At 48.0% G+C, this 18,548-nt stretch overlaps 1 protein-coding gene across 1 annotated transcript in view; it reads left to right on the forward strand.

Moving 5' to 3' along the window:
• ABCC1 (ATP binding cassette subfamily C member 1 (ABCC1 blood group)) overlaps positions 1–18,548 on the forward strand; it is a 167,879-nt gene that overhangs the window by 110,848 nt on the left and 38,483 nt on the right. Inside the window, exons 13-18 of the mRNA XM_004373287.3 lie at positions 3,870–4,016; positions 6,600–6,687; positions 10,367–10,442; positions 12,744–12,870; positions 15,132–15,308; positions 16,652–16,819. Of these exons, the coding sequence (XP_004373344.1) occupies positions 3,870–4,016; positions 6,600–6,687; positions 10,367–10,442; positions 12,744–12,870; positions 15,132–15,308; positions 16,652–16,819 (783 nt within the window). The remainder of the gene's footprint in view (positions 1–3,869; positions 4,017–6,599; positions 6,688–10,366; positions 10,443–12,743; positions 12,871–15,131; positions 15,309–16,651; positions 16,820–18,548) is intronic.

Here is an 18,548-nt window from a genome sequence, read left to right on the forward strand (position 1 = left end):
TCCAACCCACCCACCCTTACTGAGTACAAGCAGTTAACAGATAAAAATCCCTGCCTTCATGGAGCATTCATTCTAACCGGGAGAGACAGACAATAGACAATAGACCTAATAAATAAACCGTTCAGTGTGCTAAACTGTCATAAGTATTATGGAGAAAAAAATAGGTTTGGGTCAGAGGGACAAGGAGGGCTTGCACTTTTAAGTAGGATGGTTGAAGGCCTCACTGAGAAGGTGAGACTTGAAAAAAGGCCTGAAGGAGGTGAGGGGGTGACCCAGGTGGAGGGAGAGTGAGTGCAGAGGTCCTCAGGCAGGATGTGCCTGCTTATAGGAGGAATAACCATGGAGGCCAGTGGGGCTGAAACAGAAGGAGCGAGGGGGAGAGCGGTAGCGGGGGGTTGCCAGACAAGTTACAGAGAAGGGGCAGATTCAGATCAGGTGGGCCCAGGGGCCCCAGCCAAGACTTTGGCTTCTACATTGAGTAAAATAGGCTGATTTGGGAGAGGTTGGTTTTTAATTTTTTTTAATTTATTATTTTTATTGTGATGTATTTCACCATTTTAAAGTATACAGTTCAGTAGTTTTTAATATATTCACACAGTTGCGCGGCCATCACCACTATCTAATTCCAGAGCATTTTCATCACCTTGAAAAAAAACCTGTACCCGTTAACAGACATTACTCCCCATTTCCCCCTGACCCGGCCCTATCCAGCCAGTTGCCACTGAGTCGATTCTGACTCATGGTAACCCCCCATGTGTGTCAGAGTAGAGCTATGCTCCACAGGGTTTTCTACAGCTCATTTTTCAGAAGTAAATTGCCAGGCCTTTCTTCCAAGGCACCTCTGGGTGGACTCGAACTTCCAATCTTTCGGTTAGTAGCCAAGCGCATTAACTGTTTGCACCACCCAGGGACTCCCCCTCAGCCCTAAGCAACCACTGATCTACTTTCTGTCGCTGTGGATTCGCCTATTCCGAACACCTCACGTAAATGGAATCGTATAGTGTGTGGTCTTTTATGTCTGGTTTCTTTCACTTAGCGTGATGTTTCCGAGGTTCATTCATGTTGTAGCATGTATCAGTGCTTCATTCCTTTTCATGGCTGAATAATACACCGTTGTTTGGACATGTTTTGAATAAAGAATATCTTTGGATAAAAAGGCCAGGGTATCCTTGTGCTTGTGTGAGGGGAGCTACTGTGTGTGGACGTCCTGGGGACCTTTTAGCGGTGGTGCTTTGAGTGCCTGCCTCACCCTTGTCTGTGGAGCCTGGAAAATTTCTGTGCCTTGCACCAGTGTCATCTAACTTGTTAATGTCCGAGCCAGAACAGGAACCAGCTCTGCTTCCCAGCCCGTTGTTCCTGGGCCCAGGTTAATAGATTCTTTGGAAGAGCGGACCAAAGGCCTTGGACTTAGTCCTGCAAGAGGAAATACAGCTGCCATAGGTTGAGTTTCATGTGCCCCAGGCACCGTGCTGACCACGCTACGTAAGCCACCTTACTCATGCTCCCAGCAACCCCGCAAAGGTGTATCATGATCCCCATTTTACAGATGGGAAAACAGGTTTGCTTATAGAGGTGACACACCAAGGGTCAAGGTCACACAGCTGATATGCAGCAGAATTTACGATTTTAATTTTTAGGTTTTGCCACCTCCCGATAGGGTACAAAGGATTTAGGCAGCTGTGAAAATACACAGTACCACAGTTACCCCTGAGCAGGGCTCTAGTGGGAACCTCCTGACTTCTCGTCTGTCTGCCCTGAGCTCAAAAATGCAGGGACCCAGCGAGTCTATTTCCCCCCAGGAAACCTTGAATGGACCTAGGAGCACCGGGCCAAAATGGGATCAAGAGGTTTTGTCCACTTGCCAGGGACTGAGATTTTCCAGATTGCTCATGATCGCATGGACTGGGTGATCTTGTGGGATACCTGCCGGTAACCTCCCCTGGCGATGCCTGGCGCTGCCCTCTTCCCAGCAGGGGTGGGCTGGGCAGGCCCACCCAGCGCATGTTGGGCCACAGAAATCCCGTGCAGTGCCCTTCCACCTCCTTCCCAGGAAAAGCAGCCTGGCCTGTAGTACTCAGGGGCTGTCCTTTCTCCTGGAGAGGCGGCAGTGCCCGGGTGTAAGATGCTGCACTCTCAAGCCACTGCCCCAAGTTTAGGTTGTCTCTGAGCTTTGTTGTGTAACCCTGGGAACCACTGCAGGACTTAAGTCTGACTTCTTGGGGAAGGGAGTGGCCTTGGGAGATCCACTTGCTGTTAATGTTTTTTTCCTTCTTTCTTTTTACTTGCTCCTTTCCTTTATATGATCTGGAAGGAATTTAAAGAATGGCATTAATCCTCCACCCTCTTTACAGGTGAGATGACAGAAGCAGGGAGGGGGTATCCCATGCCCAAGGTCTTATTTATTCAAACCGTCAGTAGTGAGCAGCTTCTGTGCACCAGGGCTTGTTCTAGGCATCGAGGATGCAGCCATGTACAAAACAAGAGTTCTCGCCTAAGTATGGGTGTAAAAATGACATGGGTGTGGTGTCTGACCTCCTCTCTCTTCACAAGGGGGAAGGAGAATCAAGATCAACAACCCAAGGCTGATTCCTATGAGGTGCAGGTCAGATATGCCTTCTCTCTCTGCCATCTTTACCAATTCTGACAGCAACCATCCCTCCCACGGCACTCTCTACTTCTATGCTGGGTTTGATAATTCACTGCAGTGGCCATACAGAACTCACAGCCCATACTCAAGATTATGGGGTTTATTACAGAGTAACAGGTTACATTTCAAGCTCAGGAACACTCAGGATACAGTTCTTCCATCAGGACAGCCTCTCCCCAGCTGTGCCACAGGCATGTCTCTCTCTGACCTTTTGGCCTGTGGCCTGTTCAGGCAAGTGTTACAAAGCTCTTTTAGCTCTATCAATAAGTGCCTGGAGGCACCCCACTCCATCAGTCAGCCTCAGCCCAAAGGCACTCAGCTTTCTCGCTCCGTGGGCCAGGAAGCCTACTGCGCCGTCCCTTGCCCGTCTCTCCTGCCGCTGTTTCTCTGCCACTGCTTCTTGCCATCTTCATGTTAACAGCTCTCACTCTCTCTCTGTCTCTGTCTCCTGGTTCTAGGAGCTTCTCAGCGCAGGGTCCTGGTTCCAAAGGACACGCTCCACTCTTGGCTCTCCCTCCGTGGTTGGCGGTGGAATCCTCTCCCCCACTTTGGAATTGGCTCTCTTTAAGTCTAGCGGGATGGCAAAACTGACCTTGGTGGGCCACAGTTACCGTTACCACAGTCGCAGCCAAGTGATTGTTACAAGACCATGACAAGAAAGGCCACACAAAAGCGATCCATCATACCACAGTGGGAGACAGATAATAGATAATATATTTAACAAATGTACCCGGTAACTGTAATAGCATAATGTAAGTGATAGGTGCTAGGAATACAAACAAGCCAGGGTAACAGGCCAGAGAGCGATGGTGGGCTGTTTTGGGCAGAATGCAGGGGCCGGGGGGACAGGCATCCCTGAAGGATGAGGGGGGCCACCAGGCCCCTATCAGGGTGGGAAGAGTGTTTCTGGTAGAGGAAACTGCAGGGCAGAGGCTCAGAGGTGAGATTAATTGTGCTTGGTGCTGGTGAGGAAAAGCGAGAACACCCAGCCAGTGTGCCGCTAAGCAAGTAGGTGGGAGAGGCCGGGGCTCTGGGCTCCTGGTCATTCATTCATCCAGTTCGTTCTCTGAGTGTGTGTTGAGTGAGCGCCTCCTGTGTGCCAGACACAGTGGTCGCCCAGTGCATCCCCTGCAGGGAGGCTGGATGCATCGCCGCAGGAGTATCGGGTGCTCCTGTGATGCTCGCGCGAGGACGGACGTCGATGTCGATGTTCTGCTTCCAGGTGGCCCTGTGTACATTTGCCGTCTACGTGACTGTCGACAAGAACAACATCCTGGACGCCCAGAAAGCCTTCGTGTCCTTGGCCTTGTTCAACATCCTGCGGTTCCCCCTGAACATTCTCCCCATGGTCATCAGCAGCATCGTGCAGGTACAGGGCAAGGCCAGGAGGGCTCCGAGGGGCCTCTGGGGAAGCCAAGCCAGAGACGTTAAAGTGCCCCTCCATATAGCTTCCTTCAGTCACAATTCCCACTGTACCCGTGGGCTTGGCGAGGATGAGGCTTTCATACCTTTTTTTCTAAAGTTTTAAACTTTTTTATTACCTAAGTAATTTATCTCCATCGTAGGTGAATTGGAAAATACGGATAAGCATAAGGAAGAAATTTAAACTTACTCATAATCCTCCCACGTCCTGTGAAAGTTTTGGTGTATGACATTCCAGATATTTTCCAATTTTTAACAAAATAGTTTTTTTTATTGTGGTAAAAATTGATAAAACAGTTACCAGTTCACCACGTTTTATGTGTGCAACTCATTGACATTGTGATCTCGTTCATGTTGCGCAGCCGTCACCACTGTTTCCAAACTGTCCCTTTGCCACTAGTGGAAGCTCAGTGTCCCCTGTGGATCACGTCCTGCCCCCCGCCCCTCCCCTTGTAACCACTAACAAGCTTTGGTCTCTGTACATTTGCCTATTTAGGTATTCCACATAAATGGGCTTTCATGCTTTTTTGATCACGCTCAAAGTAAATACGTTTTACTTCTTGGCAGGGAACCTCAGAAAGAAAAGTTTACTGCAGCAAGACTTTCTCTTGCTCTGTGAAATTTATTCTGAAATACTGTGTTCTCTTGTGTTCTACCCTGCCTTGCCCTGTCCTGTCCTAGCCTAGCCTATACTATACAATCCTATTTTTAAAAAAATGCGCCTCTTGACCTACTAAATTGGTTTCACCACTCACTAATAGGTCTTGACCCACCATTTGAAAAACTCCTGCCTATGGAGTCCCTGAGGAGCCCTGGTGGCGCAGTGGTTAAAGTGCTCAGCTACTAACCGAAAGGTCAGTGGTTCGAACCCACCAACCACTCCACAGGAAAAAGATGAGGCAGTCTGCTTCTGTAAAGATTTACAGCCTTGGAAATCCTATGGGGTAGTCCTACTCTGTCCTATAGGGTTGCTGAGTCAGAATTGACTTGATGGCAGTAGGTTTGGGGTTTGGATGGAGTCCCTGGGCACAGACAGTTAAGTGCTTGACTAGTAACCAACACACCCAAGGGGTTGGCAATTTAAACCCACACAGAGGTGCCTGGGAAGAAAGACCTGGCAGTCTGTTCCCAGGATATCACAGCCTTGAAAACCCTGTGGAGCACAGGTCTACTCTGACACACAGAGGGTCGTCATGAGTCAAAATTGACTTGATGGCAACTGGTTGTTTTTTCTTTTGGGGCGGTAGACCCCCTAGAATCCCTAAAATGCATATGAATGACTCTTTGACAGGAAATTGTCTAGTTCGTGACCCTTTTGCACTATTTGAAGTGGCTCCTACCACTTTTCTGCCACTAGTATTTTCCACAGTCTTCTCTTTAGCATCATACACGTTCGTTTTGGAGAACTCCCAATCCGAGCCATGTAGATGAATCAACTGTATGATGATTATTCCAGTCGTAGGCTTTATTAAAAATAAAAACTTTTTATTTCGAGAAATTTCAAATGTACACAGAAGTAAGGCTAGTGTAATGAGCCCCCATGTTCCCATCACCCAGAGACGACACTCTCCACCTTTTGCCACTCTTGCTTCATCTAACCCTTTCACTGCCTCCCTCCCTCCCTTCATTCCTTCCTTTCTTTGTCAAAGAATTTTAAAGCAAATTCGACCTCATGATATTTCACTGTAAATACTTCAGCATGTATCTCATCTTTCATAATTATGACACTTTCCTCATACCTACCAAAATTAGCAATAATTTCTTAAAATAATACCTGAACCAAACCCATTGCCGTTGATTCCAACTCATAGTGACCCTATAGGACAGAGTAGAACTGCTCCGTAGGGTTTCCCAGGCTGTAAATCTTTATGGAAGTGGACTGCCACATCTTTCTCCTGAGGAGCAGCTGGTGGGTTTGAACCGCCAACCTACTGGTTAGCAGCCGAGTGCTTAACCACTGTGCCACCAGGACTCCTTGAAATAATACCTAATCCACATTAAAATTTTGTAGATTATCTTCAGCATGTCCTTAGACAGCTGGGCTGTTTGAATCAGGACTTAACTGCATTTGGTTGTTAGGATTCTTATGTTCCCTTTTTGTTTTTTAATTGTAAAAATCTGTATAACACAACATTTGTCAATTCAACATCTTTCAGGTGTACAATTTAGTGATATCAATTATATTAATCATGGTGTGCAACCATCACATAATTGTTGCCAAATTTCCCATCACCATAAATCTTCTATTCTTTTTAATCTAAGATAGGCCCCCTGCCCTGCTTTTCATGCTACCTGTGTGCTTTTAAAGCAAAACAAATGAGACCCCAAAACGTGTTTTATATCTGATTCTAAAACGTACATTTGTTGTGGGAAACTTGAAGCCTTCAGCAATAAAAGAGGATGGGGTTTCCTTTGTACCCAGGGGTGACCCCTGAACATTAGCTCCAGTCCGTTTTGTAGGTGTAGCTTCGCGTTGCTTTTTAGAAATGCTTTTAAAAATAACCATACCCTGTAATTGCTGTCCGTCTAGGCGAGTGTCTCCCTGAAACGCCTCAGGATCTTCCTCTCCCAGGAGGAGCTGGAGCCCAGCAGCATCGAACGGCAGCCTGTCAAAGATGGTACGTGTGGGCCCCTCCAAGACCACATGGCGTCCTCCCACCGTGGTTCCTTCTCTTTGGCTACCTTGGGGATTGGCTCCTCCTGGCAGCTTGTCTGCACGGCCCCAGGGAGCAAGGTCTCTGCAGAGGGGAGCGGGAGGCGAGGGGAGACTTCTCTTTTACCTGACACATCCCAGGAGGATGAACTCGCTTTCTTGCTGGGAGGCGGCCTCTGGGTGAGGCCTCCTCCTGGGGATCTGCTTCCAGACCCAGGACCTTGGATCCATTCTGGACAGGCAGACAGGCACACGAGGGCCTTGGTGCCTGACCAACCTCCACCACCTACTGGCTGTGTATATTTGAGCAGGTCACTTCACTGCTCTGAGCCTCAGTTTTGTCATCTGGGTGATGGGAGTAAAGGTGCCTTTCTTGGCAGAGTGTTGTGTGAGTTTTATTGGAAGGTTTGTTAATTCTGTAGCTCACTGGTTTCTCCTTTTCTAGTTGACTTCCGAGAGCAGGGGTCTTGTTTGCAGCTGAATCTCCTGGCACTTAATAAAGTAATAAATGTTAATAAATTATTTATTAATAAATAAATACATTGATGAATATTAGTAGCACCCACAGCAGTGACCTCTCTCACATGCTGCTCATGCGCTGCATGGTCTGGTCTAAGGATGTAAACACACTAACTCAGCTGCTACTCACCACAGCCTGCTGAGAGAAAATGGGCAAACTGGCCCAAGTAACTTGTCTGAGATTGCACAGCGAATCAGAATAGAGGCAGGATTTGCATCCAGCAGCTGGTTGGTGTAGTCTGCTCCACCTGTTGTACTGTGCTGCCTTGCTGAAGTTTATTGAGCATCTGCTGTATGCCAAGCGTTGTCCCAAGTACTCTTTTTTTTTTGTTTTTTTTTTGCATTCAATGAAATTTTTTATTTCAATTATCCACAAAACTATATTCAGTAAACCCATAAAACCCATTGCTGTTGAGTGGATTCCAGCTCCTAGCGACCCTATAGGACAGAGTAGAACTGCCGCATAGGGTTTCCAAGACTGTAACCTTTATGGGAGCAAACTGCCGCATCTTTCTCCCAACACTACAATACTTTATAAAAATATGAAGTTTTAGGCTACCATCATTCATTTAAAAAAGTGTCTGCTAGAAGTTTGTTTTTGCCAGCTTCATTTTTTGGTAAGGGTTAAATTCCACATTAAGATATTGCAAATGAAAAGCTGTTCAAAAAAAAACTTCAGATGTACAAAGTTGTTTTTCTTAGCAGTTTAAAAATACATAACCATTTAAATTGAATATACACTAAGTTAGGGTTTTATTTCCTTCACAATTGTTGTTACAAGGAACTGCTCCATTCATTTAAAACCTAATGAATACCATCAGTTTTTCATGGCTGATTTTTCTTAACAGCATTAGTATATAAACATGATTTTGTTACCCATTTAAACATGCTTAGAAAAATTATAGAATCACAGTTCACATAAAGCCCTTTAAAAATCTGATGTCACAGGTTGTAGATGTTAGGGGTAAACGACGCCGACACCGTCCTCAGGAAGATCCTCTTGGTAAAGGGAGTCCCAAGTGTTCTTCATGTATTGCCTTATTTACTCTCCCCAAGCCCAAGGAGGTCAAGTTCATAATCGTCCATCCTGTCTTACAGACAAGGAAAATGAAGGCCCAGAGAAGTCTAGTAACTTGCCCATGGCTATCCAGCTAGTAAGTGGCAGCACAGAGATTCAAACCCACATAGTCTGGCTCCAGAGCTCAGTCAGTACTATCAGGGGAAAGAATGTATGTATGGATTAGTTCAAATACGTGAGCAGTGCCTAGCACCTGGTAGGCTTTCCAGTGTCTTCAGTGGCACCTAAAATACCTAGTACGCATAGAAGATGCTGAACAAATGATCACAGTGTTGTTACTTCTCTAGCGTGAGCCTAGAGCAGGGTTCTCCACCTCAGCACTATGCCATCTGGGGCCAGATCATTCTTTGTTGTGGAGACTGTCCCGTGTGTTTATTGTAGGAGGTTGATCAGCATCCTTGCCCCTCTCAGTTAGATGCCAGTAACACCGTCCCACTTCAAGCTTTGACAGCCAAAAATGTCTGTTTGTTGTTAGTTGCGATCGAGTTGATTCCGACTCGTGGTAACCCCGTGTGTGCAGAGCAGAACTGCTCCATAGGGTTTTCAAGACTGTGACCTTTTGGAGGCATGTTGCCAGGCCTGTCTTCCAGGGCATCTCTGGGCGGGTTAGAACTGCCAACCTTTCCGCTAGTAGCTGAGTATTTAACTGTTGGCGCCACCCAGGGACTTCCTGGACATTGCCAAACATCCCCTGGGGGGCAGAGTCACCCCCAGTTGAGAACTGCTGCCCTAGTGGATGCCAGAATCTTGCTGCCGACATCCCTGGCCTGTGATCATCCGTTTTCTGCAATCCTGAGCGAATCCCCTCATACGATAGGGGAACTGTGGGAACAATGCCATCTGCTCTGGGGTCACATTTCTCTGCCAAACAATGGGCTGAAATATGAAGCGGCTGGCAGAGGTTTCAAGTTGCTGCTGAAGTTGTTCACGGCTCACAGCAAGTGTGGGAACACCCCTTGCCCTCCCTCAACCCTCCTTTCTGTCCTAGTGGGTCTCTGAGGCACGCTAACTTTCTGAAGCGTTTGTCCACGCTCTCCTCTCGCGGCAGCCTGGCGGCCAGGTCTCCCTGTACTCTGTAGCTTGCCTGACCCCAGCGGCTTTTCTTAAATTTCTCAAATAGCATCTTCCAGTTTCCGCATTCATTCTCTGTTTCAAGGGAGGTGAGGGAGGAAGTTTAGGTTAGCTGATAACTGATTACGTTTTACCCCAGGCTTTTATCTCTTTAATGTACGGGGGAATTTATTTCTTCATTTGACAACTTAAAAAATACCCCCTCTTATCTCTAGGTGGTTTTAAGGAGGCTTATAGCTTTAAATAAGAGACATGATGTAAAAGGAAAATACAGAGAGGAAAAGTAAACAAAGGCACAGATGCTGGGAGGCTTAGAATCACGTGGGGTCATGTTGCACTAATGCATTGTCTTAAAAGCAACCCTCCCTTCCCCTGTGCCTTAAAACCGTACTTCCTGTTCGGTAGCCCACTTTTTTTTAGTTTATTGTGACTGGTATTTTGGAAAGATTGACCTGCTGTGCTGTAGTGTGTGCAGGGTGGTGAGAGTGGAGGCAGGGAGATGCGAAGACGCTGCCCATGATCCAGGCGTGGAAGGACTAAGGGCCCTGCTTTGAATTTAAAGGAAGGGGGCTGTGTTTGCATGAGGGACGTGCTGATTCCCCCATGGACCTTGGCTTCTACTTGACCCACCCCAGCCAGAGCAGCCACAGGCAGGCTGAGGGGTCCCCTTGCAGCCAATCACCCTCATGGGCCCACCTGCCTCTGCAGCCGTCTCCCGAGTTGCACGTCTAATGATGCAAACTCTTCTCTTTCGAGGCAGAACTTTCTTGTGGTTTCCTTCTGCTTTCTGAGTCTGAGGCCACCTCCAAAACTGCCTGTTTGGGTTCTTCTTTCAGCAAGTGGCTGATGTAAGCAGATAATGTCTAGGGCCAAGTGTTGAACCACTTGATTAGAAAAAAGAAAAGTAAGAGCATTCTGCTCCCTCGCATCCTGTGACTTTATTTACCCCTGACATGTTGTCTGTGGTGCTTTCCAGGTGGGGGCTCGAACAGCATCACCGTGAGGAACGCAACCTTCACCTGGGCCAGGAGCGACCCGCCCACGCTGAGTGGGTAAGCTAGGACGTGCACACACGTGTTCAAAGATGGCTTTGAGCTTCCGCCACGTTCTAACTTTGGGACCTTGAACAGCTCACTTTGCCTTTCCGAGCCTCAGTTTACCCCTCTGGAAAATAGGGCTAGTTTGGCACAGAGGGCTCCCTCTGATTGTTAGTGACAGGAACCTTGCACAAACTGGCTCAGGCAAAAGAGGGGAAGTTTTCGGCCTACATAACTGAGAAGTCCCACTTTCAGATATGGTGGGATCCTGGGGCTCATACAGTGCCCCCAGGGTTCTCGCTTGGCTTTGCTTTGTTCTCAAGTGGCTTCTCCCCTCATGGTGGCAGATGGCCCCCAGCACCCGCAGGTGTGTGTCCCACCTACTTCACTAGCGGGCCACTGGCCTCTTACCTGCCCACACTGTGCTCACTGATTGGCTAGCCAGGCCTGAGGCTATGAGTCTGCCAGGATGGGACCATTCTTGCCTGTCCTCCCCAAGGTCCCTGGGTCACCGGGTTCACCCTTTCTCACCACCTCCCAGGCTGGTGTCTCATTCACCCACCCCGGGCCTTATCTTTCCAAAGCACGCAGCATCCTTGCTCAACGACTCTTTTAGGCCTCCTTAAGGAGTCCCCAGAATGGGGCCGGGAAGACTGTTAGGAGGCCACACTTATACCCTGCCCCGCTAAACAATTACCTGTTATATTTTATTCAGGGGGCCATGGTGGAGACAAAACTTCAGAGAAAACGTCTGTCTAAAACCGCCTTTGAAAGTTCATGATGAGATTGCATGTCTAGGAAGTTCTTCCTTATTTCTAGCTTAAATCCTGTCTGCTTCACTTTTAGCTTTACTCTCTTGTCCTGCTCCCCAGCCAAGTAATCAATATCTGTGCCCACATCCTTTCCTCCCATCTTTCCAGTCTCAAAGACCCTCCTGTTCCAAGCTGTCTTGCCCTCTTGGACTCCCGAGTCCTTTCTCCATTCAACTCTTTCCTCTCTTCAGCCTATAAAATTACTCAGATCTTGCCTGAACAATGGCATTAGCCACCTAACCGGGCTTCCTGTTCCTCTCTGGCCCCATAATCCATTCCCCTCACAGCGACTAGATACAGACACAGATAGCTGCCGTGGGGTTGACTCTGACTCATGGTGACCTTATGTACAACAGGACAAAACGTTTGTTGCCCGGTGCTGTGTTATCCTTATAGTAGCCAGAATATTCAAGTCTGTCATTGTACTGTTGTGTCAGTCATTTCACCGAGGGTCTCCCTCCCCTCACTGGCCCTCTGCTTCACCAAACACCATGTCCTCCTCCAGCGATTGATCCTTGTGACGCATGAAGTTTTCACTGGCTTATTTTCAAAAGTAGATCATCAGGCCTTTCTTCCTAGTCTGTCTTAGTCCAGAAGCTCTGCTGAAACCTGTTACAAAGATAATAATCAGCATAAATTAAAAATCCCCGTTTTTCCATGTCTCAGTTCAGTTCTGATGCCAGCCTCCCATGCAACACTTTTTTCTCTGAACATCGCCACCTGGAGCTAGGTCAGAGCTCACAATGTCATGGGACACTGTCCTTCAGACTGACAAATAGACAGATGCCAGCTCTAAGCTCAGGAGTCTCCTCTGGGGTTTACTTACTGGTCTTTACTTACTGTTATTTGTTAAATGACTTCAGTAACAACATCTTTCTGAAACTCAGGTTCTTTCATGTCAGCGGCTCCCAGTTGGTGAAGTGTGACTGTCTTAGCCCAGTGCCTTTGAGGTCCTCCCAGGCCTGGCTGGTCCCCACCCACCTCTTCATGTTCACCTTGCTCTTCCCCTGTCATCAGCGCGTTGGTCATTGATCACACCTGGTCCTTCCACACCTTTGGGCCTCTTCTTATGCTGTTGGCAGCTTCTGTGTCTGGCATATGCTTACTTCTCCTTCAGAACTTGCTTTGCGTCGTCTGCTCCTTCAGGCCGCCTGCGTGTGCCCTCTGGCAAAGTTATCACCAGCTCTTCAGCTCTCTGAGCATCGCCCAATCTCTTTGGTCTCTCTGGCTGCCATTTTGTCAGACGTACTTGCATCACAGCTGTCTGTCACATGCACCACATGGGGAGGCCCCCAAGAGTGTTCACGGGGCCCAGCTCAGCAGTAGAAATGGCGGAAGGAATTTTGCTTAAATGCTTCTAATAGCCCTGCCTTCCGTCTCTCTCTCCACTCCGTACCCGTCTTACTCCCATAAATCCAGGTTCCAGTGGGCAGGGGGATCAGCCCGTTGGGCTCGTTTAGACAGCACTGTGGCCGACATAACAGGGTGTGTGATTTTGTTTCAGCATTACCTTCTCCGTTCCGGAAGGTGCCTTGGTGGCCGTGGTGGGCCAGGTGGGCTGTGGAAAGTCGTCTCTGCTCTCAGCACTGTTGGCCGAGATGGACAAAGTGGAGGGGCACGTGGCTATCAAGGTACGGGTGGGGTCTGGGTGGGGGCGGGGGCAGGAAGGACAAGAACGCTGCTGTGTTTTCTTCTACGGCTGTCCCTGTGCGTGAAGTGACAGCAGCAGGGTCTTTCTCTCCTAATCTCGCCTCTTTTCTCTCTCATTCTTTCTGCTGTTCTCTGCATTGTTCTAGAAGGCAGGGAAATGGTGTTGTTTATTCACTGCATATCCTAGAACCATTTGTCCCTGGGTGGTGCAGTTTGTGTTCCACTGATAGCCTAAGCGTTAGTGGTTGTAACGCATTTGAAAATATTATACTGAGTGAAAGACATCAGACATAAATGACCACATAGTGTATGACTCCACTTATATAGAATGTCCAGAATAGGCAAACTCATAGAGACAGAAGGAGCCCAGGAGGCCCAGTGGTTAAAGCACTTGGCTGTTAACCAAAAGGTTGACGGTTCAAACCCTGGTAAGGGAAGATTTAGAAACGTGTTTTGAAATTTTATATTTTCCAAACATTTTGACTGGTATGGCTCGTGTAGACCATGCCTGAATTATCTACAGTTCTAAATTAGCACAGGTTCTACCGTGAGGCTTTGTGACAGTTTGACCTCTTGTAAGTTAGGATTTTGGAGTCAGCGGTTTAGCTACCCTCCTAGTTCTCTATTGCTGCTGTAATAGAAATACCACAAGTGGGTGGCTTTAAAGGACAGCAGTTTATTTTCTCACAGCTGAGGTGAGGGGGCTAGAAGTCCAAGTTGAAGGCACCCACTCTAGGGGAAGGCTCTCTCTCTGTGGGCTCTGGGGGAAGATCCTTGTCTGTCAGCTTCTGTAGCCCTGCTTCCTCCTTCACGAGGCATCTCTCTCCCCCCACATTGTGCGTGCTTGTCTCTGTGCCCGTGCTGCTCCTTGTAACTCAGAAGTGATTAGGTTTAGGACACACCCTACACTGAGATGCCTCATTAACAAAGAAAACCCTATTTCCAACCAGGATTGTATCCACAGGTATAAAACCTTGCAGTAGAGCTGATACAGACTCATGGCAATCCCGTGTATTATAGAGTAGAATGCTCCATAGGGTTTTCTTGGCTATAATCTTTATGAGCATAGATCACCAGGCCTTTCTTCTGTGGCACCATGGAACCCACACCACGTGTGGGTTTAAATGACCAACCTTTAGGTCAGTAGTTGCGCACAAACCATTTAATCCCCGCCCACCCCTGGGACCTTCCACAGGTGTAGGGGTCCGGATTCCAAGGCGTATTTTGGGGGGAACACAGTTTAATCCAGGACAGTCACTTACCTGAGAATTAAGATGAAGCATCAGGACCCCTGGATGCCACTCACAGCTTTGTCTTGCGAGAACTCCCTTATTTAAGAGTCATCAGTGGCTCCCCATGGCCCTTCTGATAAGGCCCACGCCCCCATGAGCACTAGCCCACCTAGAGCCTGCCTCTGCCTCTGCCTCCAGCTCATTTCCTGCCTGTCTTGCCTCCATGTGATGATGTTATCAACACCAGCCTGTCTGTTCCTTAAATGTGCCAAGTACTCCTTATCTCCAGGCCTTTGTTCTGTTCCCTCTGCTTGGAATGCTCTTCCCCCTGCTCTTTGTCAGACTGACTTATCCTCATCTTCAGCCCTTGTTTAAAGGACTGAAGTTGTTCTGCATCATTCTTTCATTTATTCACATGCCTGGAAGGTTCCCCCACCTCCTCCTCCAAGTTTTTGTCAAAAAATCACCTTCCCTGATCACCCTAGTTAAATTTCTTTTTTAAAAAATTAATTTCAGTGTTTTTTATTGCTAAAGAACACATGAAACAAATACCCTTATCCTAGCCCTTACTCTCATGCCATTCTCAACACCTGACATTACGTGGCCAAGCCCCGGTGGCGTAGTCGTTAAGTGCTTGGCTGCTCCATGGGAGAGAGATGGGGCAGTCTATTTCCGTGAAGATTACAGCCTTGGAAACCCTATGGGGCAGTTCTACTCTTTCCTATAGGGCAGCTGGGAGTTGGAGTCAGCGGGTTTGGTTTTTGGTACATTAGGTGGAAAAAGAAACAAAATAATCTTTGAAATTGGCTCTTTTGATACAGGGGTCCTTGCTTCAGTTTCCTCAAGGAAAGTTTCTCAAGGAACCTTTCCCTGCTGTCTCTACATAAGAGATCTCCCTTTTTAAAGGTCTCATCTATTTTTATGTCTTAGCATTTACCATAACCCTAATCACGTAGGTTTTTTTATTACATCATGATCGTCCACTCTCCCTCTCTCCCTCTGCCATGTAGGGCTCAGTGGCCTACGTCCCCCAGCAGGCCTGGATCCAGAATGATTCCCTCCGAGGAAATATCCTCTTCGGACGCCCGTTGCAGGAGCGGTATTACAAGGCCGTGATCAAGGCCTGTGCCTTGCTCCCAGACCTGGAGATCCTGCCCTCTGGGGACCGGACAGAGATTGGTGAGAAGGTGAGTACAGCTTAGGCTGTGGTTCCTGAGTCAGTCGGTTATTGATGTGGGACAAACAACCACAAAGTCCTGGTGGCTTACAGCGGCACTCTTAGGCCCATGTTTGTGGGTTTCTGCACAGACTTTCTGATCCAGGCTGGGCTCAGCTGGGCAGCTCTGTTTCTCACTACAGGCCAGCTGAGCTGGGCTCCAGGCTGCAGAGTTGGCTCAGGTTTGCCCCACATGGGTTCTGTGGGGGGCCCTGGCCGAGGGGGCAGCAGCTACCCAAGTGGGGGCCCTTCTCATGGTGACAGAAGAAACCCAAGAGAGCAAACAATACATGTGCTGTCTCTTAAAGCACACTGTCACAGCTACAGAGCAAATCACTTGGCTAAGCCCGAAGGCAAGGGACCAGGAAGTGCACTCTACCGTTGTAGTCACGTGTCTTCAGAGTCACATGACGAAGGGCATGATAGAGGAGGAAAGGAGTCAGTGTTTCAGATGTCTGTGTTGTTGGTAGCTGTTGTTGAGGCGGCCCCCTAACTCATGGTGACCCCATGTACAGCAGAAGGAAACACTGCCTAGTCCTTCTCCATCCCCGTGATCCGTTGAGGAGCGCACTGTGTGTGGGCAGGGTAGGCATCTTTTAAGAGCGGGGATGTGCAGTTAACGGAGTGGGTGGGTTAACTATAGTTCCCCAGCCAAGTTCAGAAACGACACATTATCTGTCACAGGAGAGCCAGAGCCACTGTTGGCCCATACAGTGCCCTGGTGCAAATTAACAAATGACGCCCTTCCCCTGGTGAGTGGGATGGCTGGGGGCCAGATTTCGGCCTCCATAGGGTACAGCCTCCTCGCTAGAGTAGACGTGCAGAAAATGCCAGCTGGTAACAGTAACTGCAACAACAACGACAACAATCATCTCACCATCCTCGCCCACTGCTGCCTGAATTCAGAGCCTCCCCTGAGCCAACGCTATTAGGTGCCAGCAGCCGCCCCTTAGTGAGTGCCCTGCCGGGTGCTCTACTCAGCAGTTCACAGAATAGGAAGCTCAGGTTCTTTCTCTTCTACCCATTTTACAGGTGAGGCAGTGAAGGCTCCATGTAGCTAAGACCGATTCATGCCCATGGTCCCGTCCCTAGCTGCAGTGGAACAGGGATTTGAACCCTTGTTCATGGGGTTGCAATCTCATGACTTTAGCCCCAGGCTGAAATAGGAAGAGGCAGAAGCAGCCCTGCAGGGCACCAGCCCAGGCCCACTGCCTCCTGCCTCTGAGCAGGCCACCGTCGGGTGGCTCGGCTGCATTTCTCGAGTCTCCTGGTTTCCCAGGAAATCCACCTTTTGCCTTTTGCCTTTCTCCCCAGGGCGTGAACCTGTCTGGGGGCCAGAAGCAACGCGTGAGCCTGGCCCGGGCCATGTACTGCAACTCGGACATCTACCTCTTTGACGACCCCCTCTCGGCGGTGGATGCCAACGTCGGAAAGCACATATTTGAAAATGTAGTGGGCCCCAAGGGGATGCTGAAGAACAAGGTACCGGCTGAAGGGCGAGCTGAAGCGGGTCGGGGGTGGGGGGCAGCAGGGCCGAGGTAGGAGGCTGGGCTGAGGCAGGGGCTGGGGGATATTCTGTCTCCCTCTTTGGTTAAGTCAGACTATGTTGTTCCCTTTAGGAATCCATCATCCCACCTTTTTTTACTGAACTTTAAAAACAAATTTCTGATGCTTCCTCTGGAAGCCTTCCTAAGGCATCCTTCTTGCTCTTGTCTTTATAGGGTGAGCCCTCTGTACTGACTTGTTGTGCCTACTTGGCAAGGGGGGGCCTCTCGTCCCAATTAAGTAATGGGGCAGCTTTCCAGAGGAAATCCCTTCCTAGGACCTCCTGTGACTGAGCCGAGGAGGCTGTGGCCGAGGGACAGAGGCGTGGGGCAGAAAAACGTCCTCATGCCTTCCTGAGATAGGAAATGGCCCCTATATTTTTTTTGGAGCAGTGTGGGGACACTGATTCTGCCTTTTCCCCCTCCCGATTATAAAACCTACCTGTGCCTCTGAAAGCACACTGTCTCATGTACCCACAAATCAAGTCAGTTCTTTGTGGGGCTTCAGATAATGAAGATTCAGGGGCCCTGGTGGCATAGTGGTTAAGGGCTCAGCTGCTAACCAGAAGTTAGTTTGAATCCACCAGCTGCTCCTTGGAAACCATATGGGGCAGTTCTACTCTGTCCTGTAGGGTCACTGTGAGTTGGAAGTGATTTGATGACACCTAACAACAACAACAGGGACAAAAGAGCATTTATACATAATCCCACTGCTTAGAGGTATTGCTTCTTTCTGTGTTTTTGTTGCGTGTATAAACTTTTTAATAGGGGTTATCATGTCATACATAGATAAGTAAGCGTCATGTCACTTAACCTATTGTAAGCATTCTCATAAAACCAGTTGCCATTGAGTCAGTTCTGACTCATGGCAACCCCATGTGTGTCAGAGTAAAACTGTGCTCCATAGGGTTTTCAAAGCCTGATTTTTTTGGAAGTAGATCACCAGGCCTTTCTTCCAAGGTGCCTCTGGGTGGACTCAATCCTCCAACCTTTCGGTTAGCAGCCAAGCATGTTAACCGTTTGCCTCACCCAGGGGCTCCAGGCATTCCCATACATGCCACTAAAACTGTAAATATGATTTTTAAATATTAAAACTTTTTTTTTTAATCATCAAAGTAATACATGCCATTGGTAACAAAATCAAAGAACACAGGGGTATATATAAAGAAAAAAAAATTGTCCCACCTTCATCCTTTACCTCTAATTTCTCTCAACAAGCTCGAGCTCGTGGGTGAAACCTGGCCCGTTGCCTGTTTTGGTACAGCCTGCTAGTAAGAGTAGATTTTACCTTTTTAAATGATTGGAGAAAAAAAAAAAAAAATCTAAAGAAGAATATTATTTTGTGACATGAAAATTCTATTTAAATATCATTGTCCATAAATAAAGTTTTACTGGGACACAGCCATAGCCATTCATTCACGAATGGTCTGTGGCTGCTCCTGCGCCATATGGCAGAGCTGAATAGTTTGCACAGAGACCAGATGGCCTACAAAGCTGAAAATGTTTACTATCTGGCCCTTTAAGGAAAAGTTTGCTGACTACTGTTCTAGAGTAAATTCTGATAATAGTTTGATGAATGTCCCCTCCCAAACTTTTCAGATACTTGTATAAAACATACACGTGTACATTTATACATTTTGTACTAGCTTTTTTTTGAGGAAGGTAAA

This window comes from Trichechus manatus, unplaced genomic scaffold (genome assembly GCF_000243295.1).
Source record: "Trichechus manatus latirostris isolate Lorelei unplaced genomic scaffold, TriManLat1.0 scaffold00024, whole genome shotgun sequence".
Classification (NCBI taxonomy): Eukaryota; Metazoa; Chordata; class Mammalia; order Sirenia; family Trichechidae; genus Trichechus; species Trichechus manatus.